This window comes from Strix aluco, chromosome 2 (assembly GCF_031877795.1).
Source record: "Strix aluco isolate bStrAlu1 chromosome 2, bStrAlu1.hap1, whole genome shotgun sequence".
Lineage (NCBI taxonomy): Eukaryota > Metazoa > Chordata > Aves > Strigiformes > Strigidae > Strix > Strix aluco.
The window spans coordinates 80,369,469-80,382,174 of record NC_133932.1 but is presented as its reverse complement, the minus strand read 5'-3'; the positions used below and the strand labels follow the sequence as shown (position 1 = coordinate 80,382,174).

At 45.0% G+C, this 12,706-nt stretch overlaps 1 protein-coding gene across 1 annotated transcript in view; it reads left to right on the top strand.

The window, feature by feature from the left end:
- CLDN10 (claudin 10) overlaps positions 1-12,706 on the top strand; it is a 60,499-nt gene continuing 47,793 nt past the window's right edge. The window contains exon 1 of the mRNA XM_074815443.1: positions 1-160. Within this exon, the coding sequence (XP_074671544.1) occupies positions 91-160 (70 nt within the window). The 5' untranslated portion in view covers positions 1-90. The remainder of the gene's footprint in view (positions 161-12,706) is intronic.

Below are 12,706 nucleotides of genomic sequence, written 5' to 3'. Positions count from 1 at the left end.
GCTATTGCTGCTACTGCATCAAATGAGTGGAAAGTCACTAGTCGAGCATCATCTGTTATCACTGCAACGTGGGTTTTCCAGGGTCTTTGGATGAACTGTGCCGGCAATGCACTGGGTGCTTTTCACTGCAGACCTCACCTTACTATCTTCAAAGTAGAAGGTAAGTAAGTGTTATTTAACTGGAACATATGGGGAGCTGTGTGTATTGCAAGATGTGAGCCTGAGGAGAAAAAGATTATTTTGGCTTGTGCAAGAGATTATGATTAAAGCATTGTGATGAATATAGGTAAAGGATATTGTAGGCAGAATATCAGAAACAACTTTGTAGGAATGATATGTATTCCAAGAAAGACAGTAAGCTCTACTCTGTAGTTGGTAATATGCGATAAGTATACTGGACAAAGTCCCAGTAAATATGCTATCAGTAACAAACCACTGTTAGCTGAGTCATGGACTAAACTGTCTTCCAGCTCTAATTTCCATGCAAAAATAAGCGTCCTGCTTGCTGTATGGGGAGAGGAGGAAAGATAGCAAGGTCTGTGGCAGCTATTGGTACTCTTTTTAGTATCTAAGGAAATGAGGTAGCAAAGAACCGCTTCCACGAATACTGTGCAAATATTCATATGCTGGGAATTAAGTGCACGTGTATATACTTGCTGTATCACAGGCTAATATTTTAACTTTAAAGATCAAAGGTGTGCTGTTTCAGAATGTCCATTTTAATGGAAATCATTGGATTTGGAAGCCATCTATCAGAGGGTAAAAACCAAATGGAGTCTTCTTGCCTTATATCAGGAACAGGTTTTCTCAGAGATAGGGACTAACGGAAAGTTTACTGCACAATGTGTTTTCTGTTTTGCTCTGTGTGTAAAGCAGTAAATTAAGAGGTTTGTTTTCTATTTGATGTTAAGCCTTGAGACAGTAGGCAAGACAGTATTTTCAGTGAAACTGTGTGTGAGCACTCACAAGGACAAGGGCAGAGGGACTGCTCTTTCCTGGATGTGGGCAGCTGTGCTGGGATGAGCAAGATGGAGTCAGGCTAGAGTAGGAAAAAGTGGATCAAAACACGGTTATTTTAGGGAACCAAAAAAGAAATCCAGGATAGACAGGGCCCATCTTCCAAAGCTTTTATGAGACTATAAAGAAGCACAATTCTAAGGTATTAACAGCCAGGGGCTGAACGAGATATAAAATGTACTGTTGTGTGGTTCTTACCATATTACATAAACAGGGTCTTAGACATACACATACCTCACACAAACGTGGAAACATGGAAACACAGGCATGTTACAGATCCATACTGTTTCTTGCCTCTCATGCCCTTGCCACATCAGACTGCGTGCTGGGAGATACAGATCATCTCTTACACGTAGAGAGGATTTTGAGATAAAACTCAGCATCTTTTTTGTACACATTTTATTATGCCCTGCTCCAAACCATCACAAATTGCACATGAGGCATATGAATAGATAGGTATAGTTTTACTTCTTTTAAAGAATGCTGTTCATCAAAAATTACTTAAAAGACATAGAAGCACACATATGCTTTAAAAAGGAATATTATATCTTCGCAAATAACCATTTATGCATTATTTCTGCCGAGATTTAAAGAAAGAAAAAAACAGCAACTGTTTCTCAGACACATATGATCAAATTTGTTTAAAGCAATGAAAGTACTTCAGTAACTATAAACTGCCATTATTGCTATTATTAGTAGTACAAAAGCTGCTTTCAGAATATATCAGCTGTAATCCATTTGCCACTTTGTTTTGTTATTATTATTTTGATCACTGTCAGACTGAAACTTGAATAAACAAAATACACATCATTATGTGTGCATCCTTTAACTATATACTTAAGCATCTGAGTAAGATTTTGATTATTTGCTGTTTAGAGTAACATAGACAAGAAATTCACAACAAATCAAAGCAGAAAGCTCTTGTTAAAGTAAGAGAGTAGCAAGCTGCTGTACTGACATTTAGAAGTCTAATTTTAACCTGCCAGTGCACGCACCAGCAAAGGGTAATGTTACACGTAGCATAAACACTACTGGGAAAGAGTGAGGTATTTTGTTTGGAAAACCTGCTAAACATAAACTTCTGGTAATCCAAGGAAAACAAGAGTTCAACGGGGAAAGAGCTTTGCACTCTCACTGTGCCCTACATTGTAAAACAATAAAATGCTCAGATTAAAGAAGTGATTAACTCCCATCTCTGTCCTCAGAGCTTCAATATATCATTGTTATTGGCATACTGATGTCAGGGTGGGCTGCCAATATATCTTTTTCTCTGCATGTTTATGATTTTATGGAATCTATTTGCAATTTGTCCTGTAGCCAAAGATAACTCTCTTACACAAGCACCTCAATCCATTCCTACCTATTTGTCTTCAAGTTACCCCACAGAAAGTATTACCAGTAAATAGCATAAGTCGCGTCTACTCCAAAGCAGATTCATTTGATCATTAAAGTTTTGATTGCACTCTTGGGGGATTTTGCAGGAGAGGCTTCTACATAAGCTCTATGAAGTTTTAAGGTTTTTTTCCTATTTAAATCACAGTAAACAAAAAACAGACTCCAGAGGTCTTTCTTTGAGCAGGATTGCCCTGCAGTCATTGGCAGTATGTAGGTATTTATCAGAACTGACTTTCAGCTAAAGGGCTAGTTGTGCTGATAGGAGCACAGCCAAGGCAGTAAGAGCTCAGCTTCTGCAACCCAGTCCACCTGCAGATCTTGAGGGATCCATGTTTCTGGAGGTCTGGGTTAGCACAGCCATGCTGCTAACAGTAGCCAAGCTAGCTGGGCTGTTGCCAAACGTACATGCACATTCACATGTACAGCCAGTGTAATCCGCTGCAGTGACTGAAACATTCAGACAAAAGATCCTGGAGGAGTATGAATAGTAATAGTGTTGTAGCTACAGTCATTTAAGGCAAAGTTTGTGGGAAGAAGCAATATCTTTTATTAAATCAGCTGCTTTGGGAGAAGTAGGCAACAAAGTAATTCATCAGATCTGAGACAAATACAGTAAGCTTGAAGCTAAATATTATCTGGGAACATTGTCTCTTCAGTTAACTTCGTTATGATTATCAGTGCACCAGATATACTCATGGAAATTATATGATCAAAACCAAGGGACCATTACATACAGGCATAAACTCACACGGGCAATAAATGCCAGAAATGAAAACTAGAAGAGAGACAATATTGTTTAACAAAACCACTGACTTCTGATTAACCTGTCAGTCCTTATCAGTAAGAAAGACCCACAAAGACCCTTCAAGGGGTGAGCCTGGGAACTAAAGCTCCTGACTTCATTGGAGTCAGAGCTGTTGTGGACTCCAGAAAGATACTGGAAGCAGAGTTTCCACCCACCCAGTCTCCTGCTAACTCCTGAGTACTCCACAGGCAGTATTTACCTCTCTTTCTCATTCCTCTCTTGTATATCATCCTGAATTCTTACAATCCCAGAATTATCCAGATTTGACAAGAATTAGCTTTTAGTTGTCTAGTAATGCTTAGACACTTTATTTAAGTATTTTGCTTTTGGTGATGCTACAGAGAGCTGTTTTATTCACATAAAATACAGAAGTGTAACTAAGAAACTGAACTGTTCCCACATCCCTTTCCTATGACACTTCCCTAGTCAGTCAGGGCAGCTACTAAGCTTCTTCAAACAATTAGTTCAGCATTTGGCATGTCTAGCCTACAGCGCTGTTTTATGACTCCTCTGCATGTTCTGGTTTTCCATGCCATGCATTCAGGGAGGTGTACCAGAAAGTAGAAGAAATGTACTTCCTTGCACCTTTGCTTGTTTAAGCCTCAGGTCTTCTGCTGGAATCTCTTAGTCTTGCTAGTGCCTGTTTTGATGGAGCCAGGTGGGGGAAGTAGTGCTATCCTGATGGTAGCCAATATGGAAAGGGCAATGCCCAGACGTCTGGATCACAGCAGCAGACAGATTCAGAGCTGTCATTTCATGAAGCTGCCACTGTAATGCAGTTAAAGGGTGGAAGGAAGCTGAAACAACACAACTATGCAGCACCTGTACCCAGAACAGCCTTGATAGTCAAACACCATTTGAGTTCGTTGGGGTGTGGAGAGCAATTCCAACCATGATTTGGAGTGACACTGGCAACTTTCCCAGAGGGCTCAACCTAGAGCAGGAAAGGACTGACATGAGAGTTTCCCTCACTAGACAGAAACTTACTGCCGGGAAAAACACACCATCCATTTGATTGCTGCCTGCCAACAACAAGCCAGCCAGGTATCTGCGTGGCAGCCAAGGCCAGGCTTCACCTCAGCCTTGGAGGAGGGAACTTAGTGCTAAATCCCCCAGCGGTCAACACCACTGCTCTGTACACATTGCAAGTGGGGTGAGGGCTGGGGTCAGACAATGCACTCCTGCTCCCCTCTGCCTGACAGATCCCCATTGCCCGTTGCCTGCTGCCCATTGCCTGCTGCCCATTGCCTGCCCATTCTCTGTCCACTGCTTGCCCCCTGCCTGTTGCCTGTTGCCCACTGCCTGTCCATTCTCTGTCCACTGCTTGCTCCCTGCCCACTCCCTTCCCATTGCCCATTGCCTGCTGCCTTCTGTTTGCCCGCTCTCTGTCCACTGCTTGCTCCCTGCCCGCACCCTGCCCATTACCTGTTACCCGTTGCCCACTGCCTGCCTGCTCTCTGTCCACTGCTTTCCCCCTGCCCGTGCCATGCCTGTTGCCTGCTGCCTTCTGGCTGCCCCCTCTCCGTCCACTGCTTGTCCCGCTGCCCGCTGCCTGCCTGCTCTCCGTCCACTGTTTGCTCCCTTCCCGCGCCCTGCCCGTTGTCAGCTGCCCGCTCCCTGCCCGCTCTCTGCCTGCGCCCTGCCTGCTCCCTGCCGGCTCCCTGCCCGCGCCCTGCCCGCTCCCTGCCCGCGCTCTGCCCGCACTCTGCCCGCTCCCTGCCCGCTCCCTGCCGGCTCCCTGCCCGCTCCCTGCCCGCGCCCTGCCCGCGGGAGGCGAGCGCGCTCCTCTCTCCATGGTGCTGCAGGCGCGGCCCCGGGGAGGTGCCGGCCACGCCCGGGGGCAGCGGCCGCCCCGCCCGGGTCTGGGCAAGAAGCTCCCTCTCGTCCTGGACAGGCAGCGTTCCTCCCCCGCAGCTTCCCCGGGGTGCGCGGCCGCAGGAGAGGAGCGGTTTAGCTGTACCCAGAGCCACGGCAAAGCAGCAGCAGAGTGGCACTTTTGGGAGGTCGGAAGGGGAGAGGGCTGGTCGTCAGCCAGGGGTCAATGGCTGCGGCCATCAGCAGGAAGGAAGAAATCCATCGGGGCATCGGGGAGGTTTTCTTCAGACAGATGGCCACCCACAGAGGACTCTGCTGAGGGATGTTCCAGGTAGTCAAAGGGACAGAGTCACGGGAGTCTGCTATTGAGGTTAGAGGATAACTGTGTCTGAGAACTTCCCTGCAGCAAGCAAATCCTTCTAGGAAAAGTGGTAACTGAAGGGAGGTTGATTTGTGTTCGACAGCCTGAGCCACCCCACCATTAAGTTTTTCAGCCCAGTAAGTACATTATCCATTTGCTGATTTAGAAAAACAAAGTCAAAACAGCATTAGCAAAGTTGCATTAATATAAAAAGAAATATACACTAGGATCAATAGTGCAAATTTGCAAATGGTGACCATGAGACATGGCCAGAATTCCTCTCAGAGTTTTATGGTTTAATTCCAAAGTACTCTCCATTTCTCAGCAGGGCAGCAGGGTCACTGTTTGAACTGACTGAAATGCTGATTCCAGCACAGGCACTTTTGTGTATGCAGATAAATAAGGTGTTAAATCTTGGTAACAAAAGGTTCTCCATTCTCACAGTTTGCCTCTCCATTGTAGCAAGATTCTTACCAAGCTCATGACCTCCATTCTGCCATTAGATGACTAGGTCTGCTCTCTGCTCAAACAAGATAGCCTGAAATGCATGTTTGGTCCCTAGAGGAAGCTGGTAATGCACTAGAGGTCATGAGACATCATGATAATATACAGTAAATGTTTTTGGAATCTGTTATATTATAGCCCACTCTCTCCCTCCCACTATCCCCAAAAGTGAAAGAAGAAAGTAAATTAAGCAAGTCAGACTAGGTCAGAGTTAGTCTGAGACCAATAACGGGTCTTATTAGGGTGGTTTCAAGTAAGGGAAGGAATTGATTCATATGCAGCAGAGCCATTCACAAAGCAGAGAGCCATGTTTGACCTAGCAGCCCCTGGCAGAACAGATATGAACTGAAGGAAGGGGCTAACTCCCAAGTATCCAAGAGATTTTCCCCCAGGGAGCTCCAGCAGCAGCTTTGCAGTAGATCCAGAGCAAAATCCAGAGCTTCCGTGGGGTGGCAAGTTGCAGAGGAAGCATCCAGAGCCCAGGAATCCCCCAAGAGGCAGAACAACTCTGTGAAACCCGGGTTTTGAATCTCAGAGCTGAAACATAGGTTAGAGATTTTGAAGTGGTTCACAAGAAATCCTGCTGCCAAATTTTGTCTTCTCTTTGAGCTCTTTGTTTCCAAGATTTTAATCTATAAGCTTTGAAAATTCATTAATTTAAACCACAGTGAATCACTATGTACTGCTGTTTACTATGAAAACTGTCTGGCTCTGGCCAATTACTTGAACCAGAATAGTCCAGAGCTATGGGGCAGACTGGAGAGAGGGGTGCCTACTGGGGGGTCTGCAGCCAGAAAGATACACAAAGTGAGTTCAAGAACTGCAGGACTAGACTGCATGGGACCAGCTGGAAAACACTGAAGGTGGAGGCTTTCACAGACAGCTACCCGTTTTGGAGGAGAAGCTGATGGCAGGTTACAAAGGACAGACTCTGACCTTGCAGGATTCCAGGAAAGCATATGGCATTGCAGACCAGCCTTCCTTTTTAGCTCTTACTCACACCTGGCAATTTGGCATCATCTCTGCAATCCTCTGTTTGTGCTATAAGCCTTCTGTCTTCCTACTTTTGTACAAGGACAACGGTTGTGTTGCTGAGATCTTTTTCACTTTTGTCAAGACCTGGACAAGAGTAATGCTGCTTGTGCTTCTCTTCAGTCATCCTTACACATTTTTACCTGGTGGACAGTCCCCCAGAGGTGGTCTTCATTTGCAGAAAATCAGTGAGGAAATCTGGAAGGTGCAAAGTACTGCTGTTTGCTAGCATTCCCATGCAGCTGGTGCAAGGATGGGAATGCAAAGCTTGTTATTGGGGCATTAATAACAAAACTCTTTCATCTTCTAATACTCACACCAGGATAGATTGTTATCTCTACTTTGCTTTTAGCTTTCTTTGATTACTCCTGCATAGCAGCAGAGAGTGTACTGCAAAATGAATAGGACTCAGCTGTAATTGGTATGCAGCCAATGTCTTAAAATACCTCTGTTCAAACAGGTTTTGTACCCTGGTCTGCCTTGTGAGCGCTGAGGTGGGTGAGGGGAGCTTCTCTGTATCGTGCACTGTGGAGCCTAAGGCCAATGTACCTCTTCTAATCTTTTCAGCAGTTGTGCTACAACCAGAGCTTCATTCAAAGTTACAGAGATACAATCCATCTCATTTTTACAAGTCCCTGCAGCAGGAAGGGAGAGACCTGGCAAAAACAGCTGTGGTAGGCGGATGGGTGAGAGAAGGAGACTGAAGTACAAATCATTATAGCTGATGATTTTGGAATTCACACTGCTGAGATTTAAGATTTGAAATCATTACCCTTCTAGCACATATGACATCTTCAAGGAGTGGTGCAAGGAGGAGGACAGAGGCTGAGCAGCAAGTAGCTTGGAAAAAAAATGTGCATAAAAGTCTCTGCTGTGAATACCATATGGAGTTGGCTGGGCAACTGTGAGTTAAGTGCCAATTTGGTAGAGAAAACAAATCACTACACAGACAATAGGGGTATTAAATCCCTCAATGCAAGCATTATTCTTTGTCTCATGGTACTTACGCATAGTTTTGCAATGTCAAGCAAGATGCCAGATGAGCGCAGCCATTTTAATAGAGCTGTGCACATGGGATTCGTCTCCATACCCCACATTCTTCAAGTCCTACAGTGTCTCGTTATCCTTATAAGCCTTCCCTGGAGTGAGTGCTGTGGGACTCTTTGGCGGTTTAGAGGCTGATCAATGTATCCTCTTGGGTGTTTCACTGATTCAAATGAAATCAAATGCTTGGAGCAGAGGTGTCACCAGGGGCGTTTCTGAGGGCTTCACATTCATGCTTTTTCAGGGCACTTATTCCTTGACTCAGTCCTGGTGCCAGTACTGTGAGGGACGTCTGGCTGTGCCCAGCAGATGCCTGCCATCCACTCAATCTTCTCTTACACACTGGACATTGAAGCCCAGGGCTTCTACATGGCTCTCCTCGCCAGGGATGCATTTCCTAACACAGGAGAAAGCACATCAGCTCAGATGGCTGTGCCTTAAAGCAGGGTGAAATGGCACTTTCTTTTCCCACTCCATGACTCTCAGTCCATGGCCTCATTTGCCCAGCACAGCCATGCAACTGCTCATGGACCTGCTGATCAAATGATCTTAGAATGGGGGCAAGCCATGGTGCAGGAGGTGAGGCAGAGGCCTGGGAGACGGGCAGCTGAGAAGGGTCCCAAGCTGAATGTATGAGACAGACAGGCCTGGCAGTGGGGTACCTGGCAAGGAAAGGGGCACTTCTGATGACATTTCACTACTGAAGTGAAGAAGCAGCACCTCCCTTTTGATGGTATTCAGGATTTAATAATGGTTTTGTGTCATTAAAATCTTCCTGGATTTTATTACTTTTCTTTTTTTAAAAATGCACATATATTCAAAACAAAATTCAAGTTACAAAGCCAAGCATTCAACCCTTCATTAGTTTCACTGTTAATAGTAAACCAGCAAAGTCTTTCTCTTCCAAGGGATGCTTTCTGTCAGAGAGAAATGAACGGAAAGGCATGAAACCAGGGTCAAAGGAAACAGAACAAGAGATGTTAAAAAGAGTCATTTGATGAGTTGGCACAGATAACCAACAACACTGAGCAGACATCTACCAGAATCTGTTAGTGTAGATGCTATGAACTGGCCTTTAGCTAGCTGAGGTCACTCGAGGGTGGTGGCCAAATAGGATGGACCTGTAGAACGAGATGGCCTCATATCTGCTTCATGCCAGGTGCAGGACTGACAGGGAATGAGCAAATGTGCTGGCCTGGAGAGAAAGCTGGAAAGCCAGATTCTTGTTCTGCCCCTACAGTGACATTTTATGAGATGCTGGGAGAACTGTTACCTGCCCAAATATTAAAAAACCTAGAACTTAAACATTTATGGTCTTAATTCAGCAAAGCACATACTGAAATTCAGGCACATGCAAAGTCTCCTGAGAACATCTTATTCATCTCTCACCTTAAATACCTTGTACTGGTCACCCAGACATTTGCCATTTAAATTTCTAAAAAAGGATCTGAAAGAGTTAAAAATGCAGAGGCATTGAAGACTTCTAAAGACCATGTCCAACAGTCTACTGATGTGATCATTTTACAGTTATGTTTCTTTTTTACTGTGTTAACTTTCCTAAAGAAAACATATGTTAGTCCGGAGGTAATTAACCAAGCTCTAGTAAAACATGTCCTCAGGATTAACCTGCTTAAAGATAGAATTTTTAAATTCCACATCCTAGGCTAAGATTTATGTTGTACTATTGAACAGTTTTCCATAAATTAAGACTTCCATGTGGTAGATTTTAATACTGTAAACCATCAACTGGACATGTCATTAATCTTATTTTATAAGATTATTATAGTTTAGACTCCAAAATTTCCCTTCTAGCCCCTCATTTTCCCAAAAGTTAATTACACAGATTCTACTAGTATTTGAAAGAGTACAATCACATAACCTGACAGTCAAAAAGAGATGTAAAATTGAATACTTGAAGATTCTCATGAATTTGCTTTCATAATATATATTGGTTTCTACCAGGTCCACTCTACCCATTTTTATAGTTGCCGTTATTTTTGTATCCAGCTAAGATGTGAGGCTACTCTTCTGCAGACACATCAGACACAATGATGTGTCTTGGGCTCATATTCAGGACAACGTACACTGATTCATATTTCCAAAGGAAATGAGAGCTCAGAAGTTCTAAATTTCCTTTGCAAATGGAAAGCTGCCAAAATCTTCTGTTATTTGGAGACTGCCTTTTCCTTCTTCACAAACGAATATCTAAACAATAACACAGAATGTCACATAAAAGCCTTTCTATTGATATTTCATCCTGTAAGCAGCAAAAGCAAAACCAAACCCCAGCCACTAAGAAACAGTGAAAGTGACTCACTAACTGTATTCAATACAGTGTTTAATTGGGCAGCCAGGAGAACAAGACTCTCCAGAGGTATAAACAGCTCCTCCACTGCAAGCCCACCATGAGCCCAAGCTGCTACCCCAGGCTGGCATCCCATCCCAAGCAAGCATCACACCACATACTGGGCCCTGAGTCAGCCACCCTTGGTTAATAACAGAAGTAGTTATCTCACACAGTGGGGAAAAGAGGTAATTTAATTAACTAAATAATCATTAATGGCATCTGGCTTTTCCATAGCATATTTTTAATGGAAACGTTCCACCTTACAAAAGAGATGATACAATTATATTCCAGCAAAACCAATTTATTTTAATTTATATCACCTTTCAACATCTTCATGCCACAAGTAGTTTTGCTCTACTCAGTGGCTATTACAAATTCTCCAGTATCATGTTTACTTTATGCTGTCCCTAGAAACTCAGTTCTTCACAATAATTCAGTATTTTCAAGTGTCAGTGACTCCTGTGCCTCTGTGTGCAGCAAGGCTTAGGTACCCTTCAAGCAGACCTATTTGCCTGGCTTGGTGCAACGCTGGCACCCAGCAGGGTTTTTGACCCTCATGAGTGCATCCCCATTCAGATTGAAGCTCCCTGCAAAGATGACCTTTCAGTGCAAAAGCCAAAGCTTCTTCAGCTTTCTTGATGAGCTGGGTGTCATCTTGCTAGGCTACAAAATCTTCACATTGGTACCCAGAGGTGGAATTTGTTGAAATGGTGATGCAACCTGACCAAAAAGCCCCACCAGCTGAAAAGTCACCCAGTATCCTAGTCAGAGCCCTGGACCTGGACTTTTAAAACAAGGGCACCCACCACAGCCAGAGACAGGATATGAGTGGAAGGCAGAAAATTTGTTTTCCTCCCTGCCAGGGATTTGGGCCAATTCCTGCTGAGTCAGAAAGACTCGCTGCCATTCCAGCCAGCTGATGGCAGCCAGGGCTTCTCACCCTGCAATCCCAGAAGCTGAGCAAGCACCACAGACTGGCACTGCTCACAGAGGTCTGCTGAGAAGGTGCCTGTGGCACTGTGAACATGGCATGGCCATCCTGCACATCCCCTGTCAACCTCACAGCCTTCATTTTATTTAGTTTTGTCCCTCAGCCCTTTTCTCCCAAGGGCATCTCCAGCTGAGACCACCACGGGGCTCCTTTTGTGTTTCTGGCCAACAGAGTCTGACAGCACAGGCTGCAGAGGGACCATCATGTTACCACTGCCTCTGCGTAGGTGTTTGAGATGGATACATCCTTCCAGGAGGCACAGGGAGCTCAGCTGAGGTAGAAGGTGGGATAGCCAAAGGCAAAGAAATAATCTACAGCTGGAAATGTGTGTCCCTGAGGGAGTTGGAAGCCACATGCCATAGAGACATCTTCCCCTAAAGCAAATGAGACGCAGCTGGTTGGAGATGGTGAGGTTCAGTGCAGTGTTATAGCAGGGATCGAAAGGGTTGTGCTTCTCCATCTCTGTGCATCTTGGCCACTTTCCAGACTGTGGTACAAGGCTCACTCTCAGAGAGTCAATGGCCAGTTCGGTCTCTGTGGCTAGCACATCCTGCATTGCCGTAGCCATACTTTGGCCTGGGCTTCACTGGGGTGCAGACACCCCCAACCCATGGCTCAGCTAATTTCCTTCCAAGCAATGAAGCTCCCCTGCCCTGGCTGGTGGTGGTGGTGGTCCCTCTCGAGTGTCTGTGCTTGGCATGGCTAGGGAGATAGGGAGAGAGGCAGGAGGAGAGGTGGGCAGCTGAAGCCAGCATCTCTCCCTGCAGGCAGCAGTTAACTGTCTGTGGGCAAACTTCTCCTCAGACATGTGGTGTAGGGGTGTGGTGGGCTACAAGGTGTATGGCTGCACAGGGTGGCAAGTCCTTCCCCTCCCTTCAGCACGCAGGGAGCAGAGTGTTGTGTGTGTTAATAGCAACAAGCATAAACATTTCCAGCCAAGGTACTTAACACAGGTCTGTTTGCCAAGTGGTTTCACTACCTTCTTTGGTTAAGCTTAAGAGAAATGTTGTTGCTCAAAGGAGAAAACAAGTGGGGGTGTTTTCCCCCCTCACCCTTCCTGTCTGCAAATCCAGTCATCTCTGGTCTGCAGTTCCTTATAAACAAAAGAAGGAGCTTTTGTGGAGCCTGTTGATAAGAGATACTCCACACCACCCCATATCCCACAGATTATTATTATTATTTTTATGTTTGCAATAATATGCAAATGTTTGAGTGCTTCCTAAGGTCACTGCTATCTGTGCTGCAGTGTGGCAATTGCTCCAGTTACTGCAGAGACCTAAGGGCAAGCCCAGGGCAGAGTAAGGTTGTCTGGGCCCGCTGATGGGATTTGCACACAATCAGCAAGATCTGAGTGTGCAAGACCTCGCCCAGTGAAAGGAGAGTCAGGGAGAAAGG